We start from the raw sequence: 20,031 nt of genomic DNA, 5'->3' as shown, positions 1-20,031 counted from the left end.
GATCTGAGGGCTGTTTAACCTCTTCGGGGTCCGCCGATCGCATACATGGCAGCCTCTCGGTGTGTGAGCCTTCATGCCGAGCGGCCTTGTGTAAACCACTTACCGCGCTGAGAACCACGCTCCCATCACGGTAGCAGCGCCGTTACCGGAAAGCTCCTGATGCATACCAGAAAACCAGAGCTTTTTCCGATCATGTGACCACTGTGACAGCCAACCACAGCATTCGCATGACCCCGGCGGGAAGGGGTTTAAAGAGAATTACATTTTTTTCATTTTTTTTAACTGCTTGCCGACCAGCCGCCGTCATTAGACTGCGGCAGGTCAGCACGACCCCGCGAACCGTCATAGCTGTACTAATACTTCATATTCCCATTGCACACACTCCTGGATGAGCTCTCCAGTTTGGGTGCTGCAGCAACAACCAGCTGGACATGGGTTCAAGTCACAGTGAAGATATTTGCCAGCGCTCCATGGAACGGCATAAATAGCGTCCAAGCGGGTCATTTATTGCATGATCACAACACAAGGAGAGTGCAACGTTTCGGAGTCACGCAGGACCCCCTTCGTCAAGCATGTGATCCGTCATAGCTATACGTCGGCTCTCAGGTTCGGGATAGCAGGCGCACTCACATGCCCGCTCACTGCGGGGGTGCCGATGCTCCTGGCCCAACGGGCGCGATGACCACCGGACACGAGCAATCACGAACACGGGAGGCAGAACAGGGATGTGTGTGTGTAAACATTGCTGTTCTGTTCTGTGAGGAGAGACAGATCTGGTGTTCCTAATAGCTAGGATCCACGATCTGTCATTTCTTCTAGGTCAGTCCCCTCCCCCTACTGTTAGAACACACCCAGGGAACACCGTTAACTCATTGATCACCCCCTAGTGTTAACCCCTTCCCTATCAGTGAAATTTTTACAGTAATCAGTGCATTTTTATAGCACTGATCGCCGTACAAATGACAATGCTCCCAAAAATGTGTCAAAAGTGTCCAATGTGTCCGGCGCAATGCCGCAGTCTCAATAAAAATCGTAGATCTCTGCCATTACTAGTAAAAAAAAAAAAATAATAATTTTTTATAAATCTATCCCCTATTTTCTAGACGCTATAACTTTTGCACAAACCGATCAATATACACATATAAAAACCGCAGAGGTGATCAAATACCACCAAAAGGAAGCTCTATTTGTGGGAATAAAAGGACGTTGGTTCTGTTTGTGTGCAGCGCCGCACGACCGTTTAATTGTCAGTTAAAGCGAAGCAGCGCCGAATCGCAAAAAAATGGCCCGGTCATTCAGCAGCCAAATCTTCCGGGCCTGAAGTGGTTAAAGAATCATACTTACCTAGGTGGATGCAGTATCGGTCCCCGTGGAGGTGCACCATTAATCATTAAAGTATCGAAATCACGTTCTTAACCGCTTTAGCCCCGGAAAGGATTTGCCCCCTTAATGACCAGGCCCCTTTTTTTGCGATGCGGCACTGCGCCGCTTTAGCTGACAATTTGCGCGGTCGGGGCGGCGTTGCACGGCGAAACAAAATTGACGTCCCTTTTCCCCCCCAAAAAAGCGCTTTCTTTTGGTGGCATTTGATCACCTCTGCCTTTTTTAAATTTTTTGCGCTATAAACAAAGAGCGACAATTTTGAAAAATAAACCTTTTTTTTTAATTTTTGCTATAATACATAAACAAAAAAAAAAAAAAAAAATATATATATATATATATATATATATATATATATATATATATATATATATATATATATATATATATTTTGTTTTTCTTTATATACACAACAAACTTTATTGTGGAAAAAAAAAATGTCTTCACCAGTTTAGGCCGATATATATTCTACATATTTTTGGTAAAAAAAATAGCAATAGCGTATATTGAGTGGTTTGCGCAAAAGTTATAGCGCCTACAAAACAGGGGATCGTTTTATGGCATTTTTATTATTATTATTATTTTTTTACTAGTAATAACGGCGACCTGCGATTTTTAGCGGGACTGCGACATTGCGGCGGACAGATTGGATACTTTTGACACTTTCTGACATTATACAGAGATCAGAGCTATAAATACCCAAAAAAATTCCTTAACGTTGGGGACAGTCCCGAATCCTTGCCCTGGGTGATAGATGAACCTATCTCGGCAAACCTTCCTGTCCCTACCTTGTCATTTATTTTTCATTGGGTTTCACTGATGCATGGCAGCCTCCTCCTCACTGCAAAGTCCATGTGTGTCGATCGATTTATGAGCTGATAAGGAGTGAGTCAGTTGTTGCTCAAACATATGATGAAAAGTCTATTCGATTGTTTATCGTTTTGTTTTATTTATTTTTGTTTTATTTCCCTTTTTTTTTTTTTAGGAAGTCGTTCTTCTCCGGCCACGCCTCCTTCTCCATGTACACCATGCTCTACCTGGTGGTAAGTTTTATTTGTTTGTTTATTATTTGTATAATATATGTTATATATATATGTTATAGTATATTGTATATGTTGTTTATTTATTTATTTGTTTATCTGTTTTATTTAACTATAAGTCAATATTTACGGCTTTAACTCTTTCTCTCAGTTGTGTGTTCATTCAGAAAACAATCCTTTTTATTTATTTATTTTTTTTAAAAAAAAATTTTAATTTTTTTTTTTTTATATTTTTGTTCTAATTTTTTTTTTAATTTTTTTTTTACACAGCATAGGGCTATTATAAATCAAATATTAAAGTGTTACTGAACCCCGGACCCGGCATTCACTATATCTGGTCTCCCACAGTACATGGACCATGCAAATGCAATTATTTTAGTAATTATAAACTGCTAAATACTTTTTTTTTTCATCAGCAGTATATAGCAGCCTTGTGATTTCTATCAGTGTCTGGGTTAAAGCTTGTAGGAGTCAAAGGGCACCAGTCACCAAACATACATATACGCAGAGGGACCCGCCAAGGGTGCCCCCTGTCTCCCCTATTGTTTATATTAGCTTTGGAGCCATTGGCCATTAAAATCCGTGCACATCCAGATATATTGGGGGTCACAAGTGGCGGACGGGAACATAAATGCGCTTTGTTCGCAGACGATATCTTATTGCTCCTCTCCTCCCCAGTCACCTCTTTACCTAATTTGCACAAGGTATTGCAACATTTTACAACATTCACAGGGTTAAAAGTAAACCACTCCAAATCTCAGGCACTTAATGTGTCCCTACAACCGCATATAGTTCGTGCTCTACGGAGCTCTTTTCCATTCCAATGGCAAGACAAGACCCTACCATACTTAGGCATCACACTGACCCCTACTCTCACGTCATTGTATAAACATAATTTTCCCCCACTGTTCAAAAGAATTTCTGCAGATCTTAAACGATGGTCGAATAACTCTCCGTCATGGTTTGGCAGGTTGTGCTCCATTAAGATGACAGTCTTACCTAAAGTACTCTACCTGTTCCGGTCCCTACCTATCTCTGTTGATAGGCGAGAACTTCAGAGGTTCCAGGGCACACTGTTGGACTTTATATGGGAGCACGGAAGGCCTAGGGTGAATAGACGGACGATGTATACACCAAAGGTGGGGGGAGGCTTGGGCATGCCGGATTTGTTTAAATATCACCAGGCGGCACTAATTTCACAATTAATTCGGTTCCATACTAATCGAGACAGGCCGCTCTGGATGCTGCTGGAATCCTCTCAATTTCCAGGAAAAGAAATTAGTCACTTAATGTGGATGAGAGCTAAGGACCGGCCCACGGTGATGTGCCCGACTTTGTCCTTCTCTCTAAATCTGTGGGATAGGCTAACTACTACCCATAACTTCAAATCCGGACATGCCCCGCTAGCCCCTTTGCTTAACAACCCGGTGTTCGCCCCGGGTCTTCGCCCCCAAGAGTTTTCATGGTGGACCAACAAGGGTTTACTTCGGATAGCTGACTTGTGTGACCATAAGGGGGCTCTGTCGCGAGCGTCCCTGCAAGAAAAGTATCAGCTTCCGAGGGCAGAATTCTATCGCTATACTCAAATAGCGCACTTTTTGGCGTCACTGAGTCGCACTTCTGCACTCACCACATGCACCCCGATGGAAACTATTTGTAGGACGTACGACGGCCTCACGGGTCACATATCTCGGCTATACAATATTTTGTTCCCCCCTTCTCAGAAATTGCCATACATGGAGAGATGGGAAGGGGATATGCATGTCACTTTGACGATGGAGGAGTGGAACAAAGTAATACGAAGTGCATCTAAATCTTTCATTAACACATCTTTGATTGAAGCAAACTATAAGGTGTTGATGAGGTGGTATATGGTTCCGGCCCGTCTGGCCACCTTCGCCCCTGGGGCGTCTCCGCGGTGTTTTAGGGGCTGTAATGCGGATGGTACAATGTATCATATATGGTGGTCGTGCCCGAAGGTGCGACGGTTTTGGATACGCACATACAATTTCATATATTCTTTGACCCGAGTGAACCTCCGCAAATCGCCCCTGCACGCACTGCTGGGACGCCCCGTAGAAGGGGCTTCAAAGCCAATGAGCAGGCTTATAACTTTTATCTTTGTGGCAGCAAGGATCTCCATAGCTAAATCGTGGAAATCACCAATTGTTCCGTTCTACTTACTTAAAGCAAAATTGTCCTGGATAATGGTGAATGAACGTTTATCGGCAATACTCGCTGACAGAATGGCTTGGTTTAATAGAGTGTGGGAACCTTGGATTAGAGATCTGGTAACTGAGTAAAGGGAGTCCTTTTGATGTGGGGCTGGGGGGGGGTCCCCGGGAACTGGAGGGCATCCTTCTTCTTCTTCTCCTTCTTCTTCTTCTTCTTCTTCTTCTTCTTCTTTCTCTCTTCTTTTTGCTTTTTATTTCTTACTTCTTTATCCTTTCTTACTATAGCTATTTTCGTTCAATTGAGTGCACCTGAAAACACAAGTGCCCGTACCCCCTCTCCTTTTTATTTTTTTCTTTTATTATCATATATTTAGGAGGTACTGTGGCACTGAAGTCAAAAAAAAAAAAAAAAAAAAAAGGGGAGGATTGGATAATGAGGGCTCAGATGCTGCTCTCTGGACCCCTAATAGGAGCAAGATGCAGGATAACTACTTGGAGGGGTTGGGCCTGTCACCCTTTGAAATACCCTTGCTGCTTCACACATGTACAACCGTTTTTTCCTCCTCCCTTTTTATAGTTGAATTGTTCCGTATTATTTTCTTGTGCTTTTATGTATCGACAATGTCAGATACTGAATTTGTACTTTCTTCTGTTGAAAATTGAATAAAAATATTGTAAAAAAAAAAAAAAAAAGCTTGTAGGAGGAGTTTTCATTCTCTTCTGACTGTCCTATGAGGCTGCAGAACCCCTGACCCTCTGTCTGGACAGTGCTGATTGGTCCTGTGCTGATCACATGCACCCTTCTAAGAAAGGAAAGAAAAATGCTAACGATACACACCAAACTGAGCATGTGCAGAGTGCCCCCAAGGCTCTGTTCTATCAGGAGATGGATTGGGGACAGTAGAAGAAGGGGTGTTTTCATTCTCCCCCCCCCCTCTTTATTGTCCTATGAGGTGGCAGGACCCCTTACCCTCTGGACAGTCCTGATTGGCCGCGTGCTGATCACATGCACTCTCTCAAGAAGGGGGAAAAAAAAACTCTCTAGCAATACACACCAAACTGAGCATGTGCAGGGTGCCCCCCCAGGACTCTGTTCTAGCCAGAGATGGATTGAGGACAGTGGAAGAAGGGGAGGGTGAGAGAAGACAGGATCAAACAGCCTTTTTACCCAATGTGGAGGATTAAGGGTGTAACTACCAGGGTTGAAATAGCGAACCCAACCCCGTGCCGCAGGGGGCATGTGCGGCTCACCTGTACACCTGGATAGGAGGGGCGGCCGGGGCAGTACATTTTCCTCTTGCAGGTGCTGAACTCCTGTGGGAGGGATGGGGGGATTAGTTCCTTTATATCCCACCCCTGCAGCCCCTCCTATCCAGCTTCCTTTTTTTTTCTGCTGCCCCTCAGGCCTTTGTGTGTTCCCCTGGTCCCCCCTCATCCCCCCCCCCCGGGCTCTCCCAGCTTCCCCCCTACCCCCTCTGGCCTAGGCCATAGCTCCCAACTGTCCCGGATTTCGAGGGACGGTCCCTGATTTCAAGGGACGGTCCCTGATTTGGGGCATGCCCCTCTGTCCCGCTTTCCTCCTCATTTGTCCCTCATGTTGGTCTGATCTATATAGATGTATATAAAATGCACTTTTTATCTATCAAAAAGTGTTTTCCAGCGCTAAACCTTTCATCTGATTTCTAAATTGCTGCATTTTGTAAATTCCAAAAGCCAATATAAAAGAATAGTAGTGGTAAAAAAAAAAAAGCACTTGTGGGTTTAACCAATCTTTTTTTTTTTGTACAATTCTCCTCTAAGCTGTGTGTCCTATGCCTGCATACTTTTGCTGATAGGTGTCCCTCATTCCCATCTCAAAAATTTGGGAGGTGTGGGATAGAGAGCGGGGGGGAAAGGGGCCGGTAAATATGTAAATTAACTGGCCCCTTTCCTTTTCTAAATGGACAGAATCAGCGATCAGTACCGATCACTAACTTTGTTCATTCATAACCGAAGCATAGTGAACTGTGTTTACTAGGCTTCGGTTTGTGAATGAAAGGGAAGCTCTGTACAGAGCTATTCCTGTCCATTCATTCTGTGCAGCTGAGGCTGCCAGAGATGAAGATTGAAGGCAGTGTCCCTCATCTCCTTTCTCTGTCTCTGCTTAGACCCCCTGATATCCCAGCAAAGCCCCCCGAACAGGTATCCTAAAACAAACAAAAAAAAACAATATATATATATATATATATATATATATATATATATATATATATAAATCTAAATATATATAAATAAATGAATAAAAAAAAATATATATATAAATATACTGTATGTGTATATATATATATATATATATATATATATAAATAAATAAATCTAAATATATATATATATATATATATATATATATATATATATATATATATATATATATATATATATATATGTATATATATATATATATATATATATATATATATATATATATATACACTACCGTTCAAAAGTTTGGGGTCACCCAAACAATTTTGTGTTTTCCATGAAAAGTCACACTTATTCACCACCATACGTTGTGAAATGAATAGAAAATAGAGTCAAGACATTGACAAGGTTAGAAATAATGATTTGTGTTTGAAATAACATTGTTTTTACATCAAACTTTGCTTTCGTCAAAGAATCCTCCTTTTGCAGCAATTACAGCATTGCACACCTTTGGCATTCTAACTGTTAATTTATTGAGGTAAGCTGGAGAAATTGCACCCCACGCTTCCAGAAGCAGCTCCCACAAGTTGGATTGGTTGGATGGGCACTTCTGGCGTACCATACGGGCAAGCTGCTCCCACAACAGCTCAATGGGGTTCAGATCTGGTGACTGTGCTGTCCACTCCATTACCGATAGAATACCAGCTGCCTGCTTCTGCTGTAAATATTTCTTGCACAATTTGGAGGTGTGTTTAGGGTCATTGTCCTGTTGTAGGATGAAATTGGCTCCAATCAAGCGCTGTCCACTGGGTATGGCATGGCGTTGCAAAATGGAGTGATAGCCTTCCTTATTCAGAATCCCTTTTACCCTGTACAAAGCTCCCACCTTACCAGCACCAAAGCAACCCCAGACCATCACATTACCTCCACCATGCTTAACAGATGGCGTCAGGCATTCTTCCAGCATCTTTTCATTTGTTCTGCGTCTCACAAACGTTCTTCTTTGTGATCCAAACACCTCAAACTTGGATTCATCCGTCCACAACACTTTTTTCCAGTCTTCCTCTGTCCAATGTCTGTGTTCTTTTGCCCATCTTAATCTTTTTCTTTTATTGGCCAGTCTCAGATATGGCTTTTTCTTTGCCACTCTGCCCTGAAGCCCAAAATCCCGCAGCCGCCTCTTCACTGTAGATGTTGACACTGGTGTTTTGCGGGTACTATTTAATGAAGATGCCAGTTGGGGACCTGTGAGGCGTCTGTTTCTCAAACTAGAGACTCTAATGTGCTTATCTTCTTGCTTAGTTGTGCAACGCGGCCTCCCACTTCTTTTTCTACTCTGGTTAGAGCCTGTTTGTGCTGTCCTCTGAAGGGAGTAGTACACACCGTTGTAGGAAATCTTCAATTTCTTTGCAATTTCTTGCATGGAATAGCCTTCATTTCTAAGAACAAGAATAGACTGTCGAGTTTCAGATGAAAGTTCTCTTTTTCTGGCCATTTTGAGCGTTTAATTGACCCCACAAATGTGATGCTCCAGAAACTCAATCTGCTCACAGGAAGGTCAGTTTTGTAGCTTCTGGAAGGAGCTAGACTGTTTTTAGATGTGTGAACATGATTGCACAAGAGTTTGCTAATCATCAATTAGCCTTCTGAGCCAATGAGCAAACACATTGTACCATTAGAACACTGGAGTGATAGTTGCTGGAAATGGGCCTCTATACACCTATGTAGATATTGCACCAAAAACTAGACATTTGCAGTTAGAATAGTCATTTACCACATTAGCAATGTATAGAGTATATTTGTTTAAAGTTAGGACTAGTTTAAAGTTAGCTTCATTGAAAAGTACAGTGCTTTTCCTTCAAAAATAAGGACATTTCAATGTGACCCCAAACTTTTGAACGGTAGTGTATATATATATATATATATATACATATAAAATGGTAAAAAATATTACAAAAATTAAAAAAAATCTAAATATATATAAATAAATGAATAAAAAAAATATATATATATATATATATAAATATACTGTATGTGTATATATATATATATATATATATATATATATATATATATATATATATATATATATATATATATATATATAAATCTAAATATATATAAATAAATGAATAAAAAAAAATATATATAAATATACTGTATATATATATATATATATATATATATATATATATATATATATATAAATAAATATATATAAATATATATATATATATATATATATATATATATATATATATATATATATATATATATATATAAAATGGTAAAAAATATTACAAAAATAAAAAAAAAATCTAAATATATATAAATAAATGAATAAAAAAAAAATATATATATATATATATAAATATACTGTATATATATATATATATATATATATATCTATATCTATATCTATATATCTATATCTATATATATCTATCTATATATATATATATATATATATATATATATATATATATAATGGTAAAAAATATTACAAAAATTAAAAAAAAACTACTGACACCAGTGGCTAAACTACCAGGGTCGCAAGGTCTCACTTGTGACTGGGCCCTGGTGTTTTGCCAGCAGACTGGGAGGGAAGGTAATTGTAGTTACCCCTCTGACCCCTAAGGTTCCACAGTGAGTATAACGGTCATGCTTTACTGCATACACATACAGACTGATTTTACTGTTGTGGGTTTAGTAAGACTTTAAATAAATTCGCCTTACCTGCTGCAGGTGTCGCAAGGCGCATTTCCACCCGGAGGGGGTGGGGGGGAGGGGCGGGGCAGAGCGAGACCCTCTTACGGTGCATCTGCAAGCATTTACAGTCCTTCTCTGCCCTGGTGCTAAAAAAAAAAATATATATATATATTTTTTTATCTAAGTAAGCTCATTTAATAATCGCCATCGACCACCAAACCACCCCCCCCCCCCCCGGGAGCGCGTGCGCGCTGTTTTTTGTAGTCTTCCTTCCTCCACCTCTCTGAACACGGGAGCTCGCCTCCTCCTCCTCCTCCTCGCCATCAATGAAGGTTTTGTGTCGGGCTGCTTAACAAAAAAATGGAAAAAAAAAAAAAAAAAACGACTTCCCTTTTCCTCTTAAGAGTCGGTGACATTTTAATTGAAAGTTCTATTTTTAGGACTTTTTTTTTTTTTTTGTAAGTTAGTTATAGTAAAAAAAAAAAAATCTACAGACGCGCGCACACATTTAAAGCTGAAGTTCAATCTGCCTTCACCGTTTCTCCCCCAGTTTTTTTTTTTTTTTTTACACGTGGTGCCCAGGGCAGCCCGTTCACTTGAATCATCTGCCCTATGCACAAAAAAAAAAAAAAAAAAAAAGCCCCTTTTTTTTAGTTGCGGAGCGTCGGGCGTTTTTTTTTTCAGTGTGCATTTTTAACAAATGCGCGTCTGCTACCTGTGCTTGGGGGTGGAGTTAACCACCTAAAGGTGCAATTGCAGCACGTTTTTCCGAAACGCATTTTTTTTTTTTTTGCATGTTTTTGTTCGCATGTTTAGGAAATGTGAACGCCATGATTGTGCGCCCATTTCCCCCCGACATGCACAGGTCTGAGCCCAACTATAAAGTGGTTGTAAGCCTCAGACATGAAATATGAACAAAGCACATCCCTCTGTAGTGTTTACTTGCCTCAGTCCAGAGCACTGCGGCTGCATTCACACCCGAGCGTAGGCGTCTTTTGAGCGCTTTTCCTGCGTTTTTTCACACTTTTTTTTTTTCTGCCATTTTTGCCATGCTTTTGTGCATTTGTATGCAGCGTTTTTGGGCTTTTGAAAAAAAAAAAAAAATTAAATACATTATGACAGTGGGGGCAGGAGGAGTACTGGAGCCGGGGTGCTGAGATGTTTTCTGGACAGCACCCTGCCGGCTCCTCCCACCAGCCACGTTCTGCCTGCATTGTATAGAGAAGCACAGAGACCCAGTGCTGTCTAAAATAAGATATTTAATGAAAATTATTAGGTTTTAATTAATAATGTAATTGGCATCCTGATAAGGCGGGAGGGGGGGGGGGGGGACCAGAAAGGGCAAAATATCAGCAGATTTAACTTCAGCAGACCAACTGGGAGCAAATAAGAAAAGCCGATTGGTGGGATTTGCACTTGTTTCCAGCAATATACAAGCTGGAGGATTTCCAGTTAATCATTATGCAGCTACACCGACCAGAGAGAGTGAGATAAGAGGAGTGGTAGAGTGCAGTCACCGGGTGTATGTACTCAGTATATAGGGAGGAACGCCACCCACGTGTTATAGAAGACAAATATATATACGAATGAGGATCCCCTCCCCCCACCAGGGGATAATTCCACCTATAATACTGAGCCGCTCACATCACACACATATACTGTATATATTATTATATCTTTCTATAGAAGGTGGGGGGGGGGGGGGTAGTACGGGGTGATAAGGACCTCTGGCACATTGCGCACTTTATAGTACAGATTATCCCTGCGAGATACGAGGAGAGCGTTGAACCCGACTATTCTATTGACACGACACATGACTCACATTTCCAAGAAGCCAATCGGCCTAAAGCTGAATTCCAGATATGAATATTATTACATATCTATATTGTTCCAGCTTAGGCCAATGTAAATAGATACAATATATATATATGTATACAGACAAATCGAAAAAAAAAAAATAGGGACTTTAAAGGTGCAAATAAACACATAATATTTTAAAAATCATTATTTATTCTAAATCATTAAAATTCATTTTATAAAATATTTTTTTCAACAGATACATATATCTCATTGAAAAAAAAAAAGTGATGCTTCCACTCGACGTGTTTCACTGATTATTTACACAGCTTCTTCAGGACGGAGTACATGCATCAATCTGTAGATTGTATCAGGTATTGTTGAATAGGTCTCAATATTAAGTTGACACACCGCAGATAGAGACGATCCGGACCGCAACTAAGGCAGCCGTAGAGAGGGTACCAAGCCCAAGAAGGAATCTTAGATTCCTAGATGAACCAGGGGAGCAGAATAGAGAGGGAGTAGAGAATGTTTTTGATTTTTTTGTCTATTATTGTCTTTTATATTGTCTAGGTTTGACTTTTCTCAGATTGTTTGCCCTCTCGTGGCTCCAGGAGTTTGTGTCTTTTATATTGTCTCCTGGAGCCACGAGGGAGCAAACAAGCTGAGAAAAGTCAAATATAGACAATATAAAAGGCAATAATAGACAAAAAATCAAATACGTTCTCCACCTGCTCCCCTGGTTCATCTAGGAATCTAAGATTCCTTCTTGGACTTGGTACCCTCTCTATGGCTGCCTTATTTGCTGTCCGGAACATCTCTCTGTGGTGTGTCAACTAATATTGAGACCTATCAAACAATACCTGATACAATCTACAGATTAATACATGCACGCCGTCCTGAAGAAGCTGTGTAAATAATCGGCGAAACATGTCAAGTGGAAGCATCACTTTTATTCAATGAGATATATGTATCTGTGGAAAAAAAGTTTTATAAAATTAATTTTAATGATTTATAATAAATAATGTTTTTTTTTTTTTTAAATGTTGTGTTTATTTGCACCTTTAAAGTCTCTATTTTTTCGATTTGTCCATATATCATTTTTGGGAAGTGGTGCCAAAATATATTTTCACCTAGGACTTTATAGTACTACTATGCCACTACTACTCGACTATTACACAGCTACTACCTTACTACTACACTGCTTCTACGTCACTACTACACCACTATTACACTGCTCCTACGTCACTACTACACCACTGTTATACTGCTCCTACGTCACTACTACACTGCTACTACAACACTAATACACCAGCACTACACCACTATTACACCACTACTTCTACATCACTACGGCACTGCTATTACCCCACTACTACAGTGAAACTACATCACTACAACACCACTATTACACAGCTACTACACCACTACTACACTGCTTCTACATCACTACTACACCACTATTACACAGCTACTACACCACTACTACACTGCTCCTACGTCACTACTACACCACTACTACGCTGTTATTACAACACTAATACACCAGCACTACACCACTATTACACCACTACTACATCACTACTACACTACTATTACCCCACTACTACACTGCAACTATGTCACTACTACACCACTATTACACAGCTACTACACCACTACTACACTGCTCCGACGTCACTACTACACTACTACTACACTGTTAATGCAATATTACTACATCACTACTACTACAACACTACTGCACTGATTTTACCCCATTACTACATTGCAACTACATCACTATTAAAAAACGAATACACTGCTGCCACATCACTATTACACCCCTACTACACCGCTACTCCAGTGATCTTCACTAGCTTTGGGGTCCCACACTGAGCATCTGCCCTGCTGAATTGTGAACACAGGAAAAATCAGCCCCCTTCACCGCCCATTCGCAGAGCAATGACAGGTCCTCTTCGAGAAGTTGAGGAGCTGCAGTCTGCGGTGTTGAGTCACCCAACCCGGCCCCAGGACAGCGGGGGGTTAACAGAGTAATGGCTGCCGGCGTCGGACGGTTCCCCTCCTTCCCACAGTACTGTCCCCCATCAGCAGCTGGGTGGAATTATTGTGCCGCCACTATTCAGGTGTTTCATTTCCCCCCATCTCTGCCCCGTCTCCCTCATGAGGTGCGGCCGCCATGATACTCAAGGTCTGACCCGCTTTTCAAAGGCTTTGCGTCGTGATATTCGACTTTCACAGATATTGAGAAAATTATTGCTGCACCATGATATATGGCAGGATTCTCTGACTTGTGGAGTGGCGGGAGTGGGGCTCCTGTATCTAATATATAGGCCTTGTTAGGGTGCAGATGGAAAACCTGGGGGCTTATCCAGGAGTAGGTGCTAGGAGAGCGGGGGCCAAGGAGCCCCATCATTTTCTGCTGATGAGGGGCGAGCGAACTTTGCATGATTTTGGCAGATGTGCTTCCTAAGGCTTTTGTATCACTTCGGGCAAGTGTTATCCTTGTGAAGTCAGTTGGGTGCTGCAAAGCAGGATGAGCCAATTAGGTGCCCCGTATGTTTTTGTAATAAAATTTTTTTTATTAAAAGCAAGGTTTTTCAAATACAAATGCTTATCTTCTATACACCCCGGTCCCTTGTCGAACATTCCTGGGTCAGTTGCATCACCTTGTGATGCACCTTCAGGTCATCCTCTCACAGTCAACCCTGGTGGAGACCACAAGGACATGTTCTCTTTTAGTCTCCACTGGAAGCCCATGAGACAGGGTGACAACTTAGGAGAATAGTTGGGAAACTAGGATAGAGCGTTGTCGCCTTGTCACAGTCACTCCTGCTGGAGACCACAAGGACATGTTCTCTTGTAAGCTCCACTGGAAACCCATGTGACAGAGTGACAACTCCGTAGAACAGTTGGGAAACCAGGACAGAGCATTGTTACCTTGTCACAGTCAACCCCAGCAGAGACCACAAGGACATATTCACTTGTAGCCTCCACTGGAAGCCCCTGAAACAGGGTGACAACTCAGAACAACAGTTTGGTAACCAGAATAGAGCATTGTCACCTTGTCACAGTCAACCCCAGCAGAGACCACAAGGACATATTCACTTGTAGCCTCCACTGGAAGCCCCTGAAACAGGGTGACAACTCAGAACAACAGTTTGGTAAGCAGAATAGAGCATTGTCACCTTGTCACGGTCAACCCTGGTGGAGACCACAAGGACATATTCACTTGTAGTCTCCACAGGAAGCCCATGAGACAGGATGATAACTCAGGAGAACAGTTGGGAAACCAGGACAGAGCATTGTCACCTTGTCACAGTCAACCCTGGTGGAGACCACAAGGACATATTCACTTGTAGCTTCCACTGGAAGCCCCTGAAACAGGGTGACAACTCAGAACAACAGCTTGGAAACCAGAATAGAGCATTGTCACCTTGTCACAGTCAACCCTGGTGGAGACCACAAGGACATATTCACTTGTAGCCTCCACTGGAAGTCCCTGAAACAGGATGATAACTCAGGAGAACAGTTGGGAAACCAGGACAAAGCATTGTCACCTTGTCACGGTCAACTGGGGTGAAGACCACAAGGACATGTTCACTTTTTGTCTCCATTGGAAGCCCCTGAGACAGGGTGACAACTCAAGAGCACAGCCAGGAAACCAGGACAGATGGTCGTCACGCTCTGCCTCCTCCCTCTTTTTCAAATGGACAATTTTTTTTCTTTTTTTAGCATTGTGCTTTATTTCTCACCTAGGCGAGAAGTTCTCTCCACCCTCTGCAGCACGCACGGCCTAGGTCCTGAAAGAGCTTTGTGGCACATTGGTCAGTTTTCCCAATGCAGCGCCCATGGGCATATCTGTGCATGCACTATAATGGTGGCACCCAAGATGGGTGAGGTGGGGTTGGGGAGGGGGTGCCGACCACCAAGGTAGGCAGACTGAAGTTCCCTATCAATTTTAATGAAAACTGCAGATCTAAAAAGGTTGCAAATGACTTTTTAAGTGCTGTTAAAACTTTTTTCTGGTACAATTTTCTTTTAGATTTTCAAAAAACATATAATATGAGGTCAGACCTAAACACTCGATTTGTATGCAATCCGGCAGGCACTTCTACTACATGGTTGAAGGTAAATCTAAAGGAAATTGAACAAGGACATTGTATAATAATGTCCAGCCTTAGATTTTAGTGATTGGGTTTAGGTCCTGGTCATTGGATGGGATGATCTTCTGACCCCTTATTAATCCATCCCCTTGAGATCAGAGTCTGGCCATCTCCTTTATCTCCATCTTGGATAAGGAAAGGATGAATGGATTCTGGGGGTCTCCAAACAGATCAGATAACCCCCTATCACCACCCCGGTGATGGCTATCTCGGTGGCATTGTTTTCCTGTGGCAGTTGATAGGGTCAGCACACTGACAGAGGTCCCTGTGTGGTCTGTTTATGAATGGCCCCCAGACGCCGGCCCATCACAGGGTCCCATAGCCAATTTCCATTGGTCACCAAAGGTGTGTGGAGAGGTCAGCGAGACCTGGCCGGGTGATAAGGGTGACTACGGCTAAACAATGGCACAATCACTCTTCCTGCTCATCTGCGTTTGTTCTGAAACTTGAAACTTGGTTTACAACAATGGAAATTCCTATGTAAAAGCGTTTCATGCTGGAGGAACTCTGCAGTCTATTCATGGCTCATTTATGGGGATTTTACAGATTTATTTTAGCAAAATCCAATGACGGGCAATTCTGTACCGTGCAAGAAGATTGCAGTAAAGCTGATTCCATAAACTGAAGCCAAACTGAAAAAAAGGATTTTAAAAAAAAAATGCAAGTGGGTGCGGCTCTTTAGGCCCCATTCGCACTTTGTGCAGGAGGAACTCATGTTCCCACTTGCGATTTTGCGTCAGCAGCTTTCCCTGACTGGGGTAGCAAATAGACTGTGCACTTTTGAAAAGTGCTATTGCACTCTGCAAGGTTCCGTTTCTCCAGGGCTTAGTAAATGATGGAGAGCTCTGCTGGCATGGATGATGGAAGTCAACAGAGCTCTCCATTATTTACTAAGCTCTGGAGCAACTGAACCTTGCAGAGTGCAACTGCACTTTTCAAAAGTGCACAGTCTATTTGCCTTTAGTAAATCAACCCCAATGTCTCAGCAGGAGGGATTCCCCTGTCAGTAATGAATGTGTTGATAGGGGAATCATGCAAATTTCTTTCCTGCAACCCGTGGTTGCAGGAAAGAAATTTGCACCGTCCATGGCCTGCCTAAGCCCTTGTACACACAGAATCTGTCGGAATGTGTCCTATCGGACCGTGTTGTCAGATAATCTGACTGTGTGTGGTATGCATCGGACTGATTCCGTCGGAATATCCGTCGGACCCAATTTTCCAACTTGTTGGAAATATTTTCCGACCAACTGGTTCGATCGGACATATTCCATTCATGTGTAGAGAATTTTGATCGGACCAAGTGCCACGCATGCTCAGATCAAATTCCTACATCAAAGCTATTGGCTACTAGCCTGAATCTAGTCCCATCGTAACGAAATTACGTCATCATCACATTCTGAATGATCGGATTTTTCGTCAACTTAGTCCGACCGTGTGTATGCAACAGTTTCGGACAAGATCCGACGGGCAAAATCCGACGGACAAGATCCGACGGATTTGGTTGTCGAAATCTCCGACCGTGTGTACAGGGGCTAAGTCATACCCGGTCCATGCACACAGTTATGCGCAACTTCTAATCAGCTTAAAAAAAAAAACTGCATCCAACATCTTGCATATGGATTATATTTAATTCTTTATCCATACAAACATTTGTGCTTACATGCATTATTATTTTTATATTATTATTATATTATACAGGATTTATATAGTGCCAACAGCTTGCTATTGGACAAGGATGCTAGATGTCGGGAGTTACCTGCACCCTAGCAAATAGGCTGCATTTGCTCTGTAAGCATGTAATGTTGAGCCTCATTCACACCTTTCCTTTTTGGGAAATGCGTGCAAAAAATGCACCTTCCTGGAACGGGTTGCCTTATGCCCCGTACACACGATCGGATTTTCCGACAACAAATGTTGGATGTGAGCTTGTTGGCAGAAAGTTCCGACCCTGTGTACGCTCCACCGAAACATTTGTTGCCGGACTTACCGCCAACAAATGTTGGCTAGCATGCTCTCAAATTTTTCTGCCAACAAACGTTTGTTGTCGGATTTTTCCGATCGTGTGTACACAAGTCCAAAGTACAAACACGCATGCTCGGAATCACGCATCACGATTGAACTTCCTTTTAATCGGCTTGCCGTACGTCTTGTACTCAATACGTTCCTAATTGTTGGCCAACATTTGTGTGACCGTGTGTATGCAAGACAAGTTTGAGCCAATAACCTCTGAACAAAAAATCCACGGTTTCGTTGTCGGAAAAGTCCGATCGTGTGTACAGGGCATAATGTTGTCATGCGTTAAATGCTCAAAAAAATAAAAAAAAGTGAAAATGCAGTGGGGTAGATTTCCTAAAACTGGAGCACTGAGAATCTGGTGCAGCTGTGTATGGCAGCCAATCAGTTTCTAACTTCAGCTTGTTCAGTTAAGGTTTGGAAATAAAACCTGGAAGCTGATTGGTTTCTATGCTGAGCTGCACCAGATTCTGCAATCTCTAGCTTTAGTGTTGATGTGAACGGGGACTTTTGTACCAACATTACATGCGTACAGTGCACCTAGAAGATTTTAGGTAGAATTATACGCCCATGTGCACGAGCCCCAACCAACGCTCACAGTTGACAGCTGAATCTCTCTCTTTGTTTTGGTCAGTGAAAATATTGTTCGTTCGCATCATGTCATTTGTTATAAACATCTGCAGAGCTCTCTAAATATTTATTTCATGTATCAGCTCTTGGCTAAGACTTTGTTTCCTTTGTGTTTCTGTTGTATAACAATACATTGTTGTAAATAATTACATGTATCTGCAAAAGTTACATCGTTACATAGTAGCATAGGATGAAAAAAAGGCCATCTAGTTTAACCAATATAAAACCTTTTTTTTTTAGTTTTTTTTTCTTTTTTCATAAACTGGATGAACTTTTCCTTACACCTAGGATCATCATTAGTGCCCAAAACGTCATAAATTAAGATAGCTTGACACAAAAGGATGCATCTCTTCCTGGGTCAGAGGGCGATGGCGGGATGTGAAAGGTTTCGTCACTTGACGTCAACACGCCACAAGCCACATTATTCAGGGGTATAATAGTAGGAAGGCAAAGATGCCGATCTTGCAGGAAAAATAGGAAAGGGCGAGATTCTGAGAGTGTAAACACATACAGGACACAGATCGCCTATTAAACGGGGCAGTTGGTTCCTGTAAAAAAACTAAATAATGACCAGTCTCACAATTCACCAACTGGTTTTATATAAGTTTCCGGTGAGCATACATGTTTTATCTCATAGTAGTAAGTCAACTGGAATACCAGCTACTGGACTATGTTCAACAGGACTTTATTGGAAGAAGCTAATGGAGTCGTGAAATGTCCCCAAAAGTACAGATCAAGTCCAGTTGGATGTTAAAGCGGAGGTCCACCCTAAAGTGGACCTTCCGCTCATCGGAATCCTCCCCCCCTCCGGCGCCACAATTGGCACCTTTCAGGGGGGAGGGGGGTGCAGGTACCTGTACAGTACAGGTATCTGCACCCACTTCCGGGATAGCTCTCTGCGGAAAGGGGCGTAGATTACGCCCCTTTCCCAAAGTCCCCCGCTGCCTGCTGGGAAACACACAGATCCCAGAGGCAGCGGGTCCATCCTTATTGCACAGCGCGACTCGCACATGCGCAGTAGGGAACCGGGAATTGAAGCCGAAAGGCTCCACTTCCTGATTCGCATACCCAAGATGGCGGCGGCAGCACCCGAGAGACGATCGAGAGGTGCCGACATCGCGGGCGTGCTGGACAGGTAAGTGTCCTTATTTTAAAAGTCAGCAGCTGCAGTATTTGTAGCTGCTGGCTTTTAAAAAAAAAAAATGGCGGAACTCCCGGCGGACTCCCGCTTTAATAACTAACTACTACTAGATGACCTGGATAAATGAGAACCTTCACAGACATACGTATTGTGCAATGTAAATAAAAAAAAGCAACTAAAAAAAGACATTGGAAATGGTCAGGGGTTGGGCCCAAGACTTTCACAATTTGAAGGCTTATACCCAAAATCTCATGTTGAGCACGTTTTCATGAGTGGTTCACCCTTTCTGTTTGCCCTGGAGGCCACTTATTAGTGAGAGTTATGCACATGGCGCACAAAAGTCCACGCATGCTCGGAATCAAGCAGAAGAGCGGCACTAGCTATTGAACTTAATTTTTCTTTCAACGCGTCATACGTGTTGTACTTCACCGCGTTCTTGGCGTTCGGAATTTCCGACAACAATTTGTGCGACCCTGTGGATGCAAGACAAGTTTGAGCCAGCATCCTTCGGTGAAAAAAAACCCACGGTTTTGTTGTCAGAAAATCCTATCGTGTGTACAGGGCATAAGAGTAACAGAAAAGTTCTTGGAACCACCAAAGATCTCCCAAAGCTTCTTACCAAAAAATTTGTATAACCTGCTCCAAATCCGAATACTGAAACCCTACTTCAGCCATTCTCAACCAGGGTTTTTGTGGAACCCTAAGGTACCTCCAGAGGTTTCTAGGGGTTCCTTGAGCTGTGGAAGTTTGACCTTTCATTTGATGGTGATGAGCATTTGAGTTGTGGCATTTTGACCCCC

General features: G+C 42.1%; 1 protein-coding gene across 2 annotated transcripts in view; it reads left to right on the top strand.

Annotated features, from left to right (window-relative positions):
• Window positions 1-20,031, top strand: part of PLPP3 (phospholipid phosphatase 3) — a 104,012-nt gene that overhangs the window by 59,961 nt on the left and 24,020 nt on the right. For both annotated transcript variants that reach the window (XM_077450657.1, XM_077450656.1), the window contains exon 4: window positions 2,366-2,423. In XM_077450657.1, coding sequence (XP_077306783.1) covers window positions 2,366-2,423 — 58 coding nt within the window. The remainder of the gene's footprint in view (window positions 1-2,365; window positions 2,424-20,031) is intronic.

This window comes from Lithobates pipiens, unplaced genomic scaffold, assembly GCF_037356315.1.
Source record: "Lithobates pipiens isolate NorthernLeopardFrog02 unplaced genomic scaffold, aLitPip1_a1.2 Scaffold_23, whole genome shotgun sequence".
Taxonomy (NCBI): domain Eukaryota; kingdom Metazoa; phylum Chordata; class Amphibia; order Anura; family Ranidae; genus Lithobates; species Lithobates pipiens.
Note: the sequence above shows the minus strand (reverse complement) of the source record. Positions and strands in the feature narration are given on the sequence as shown.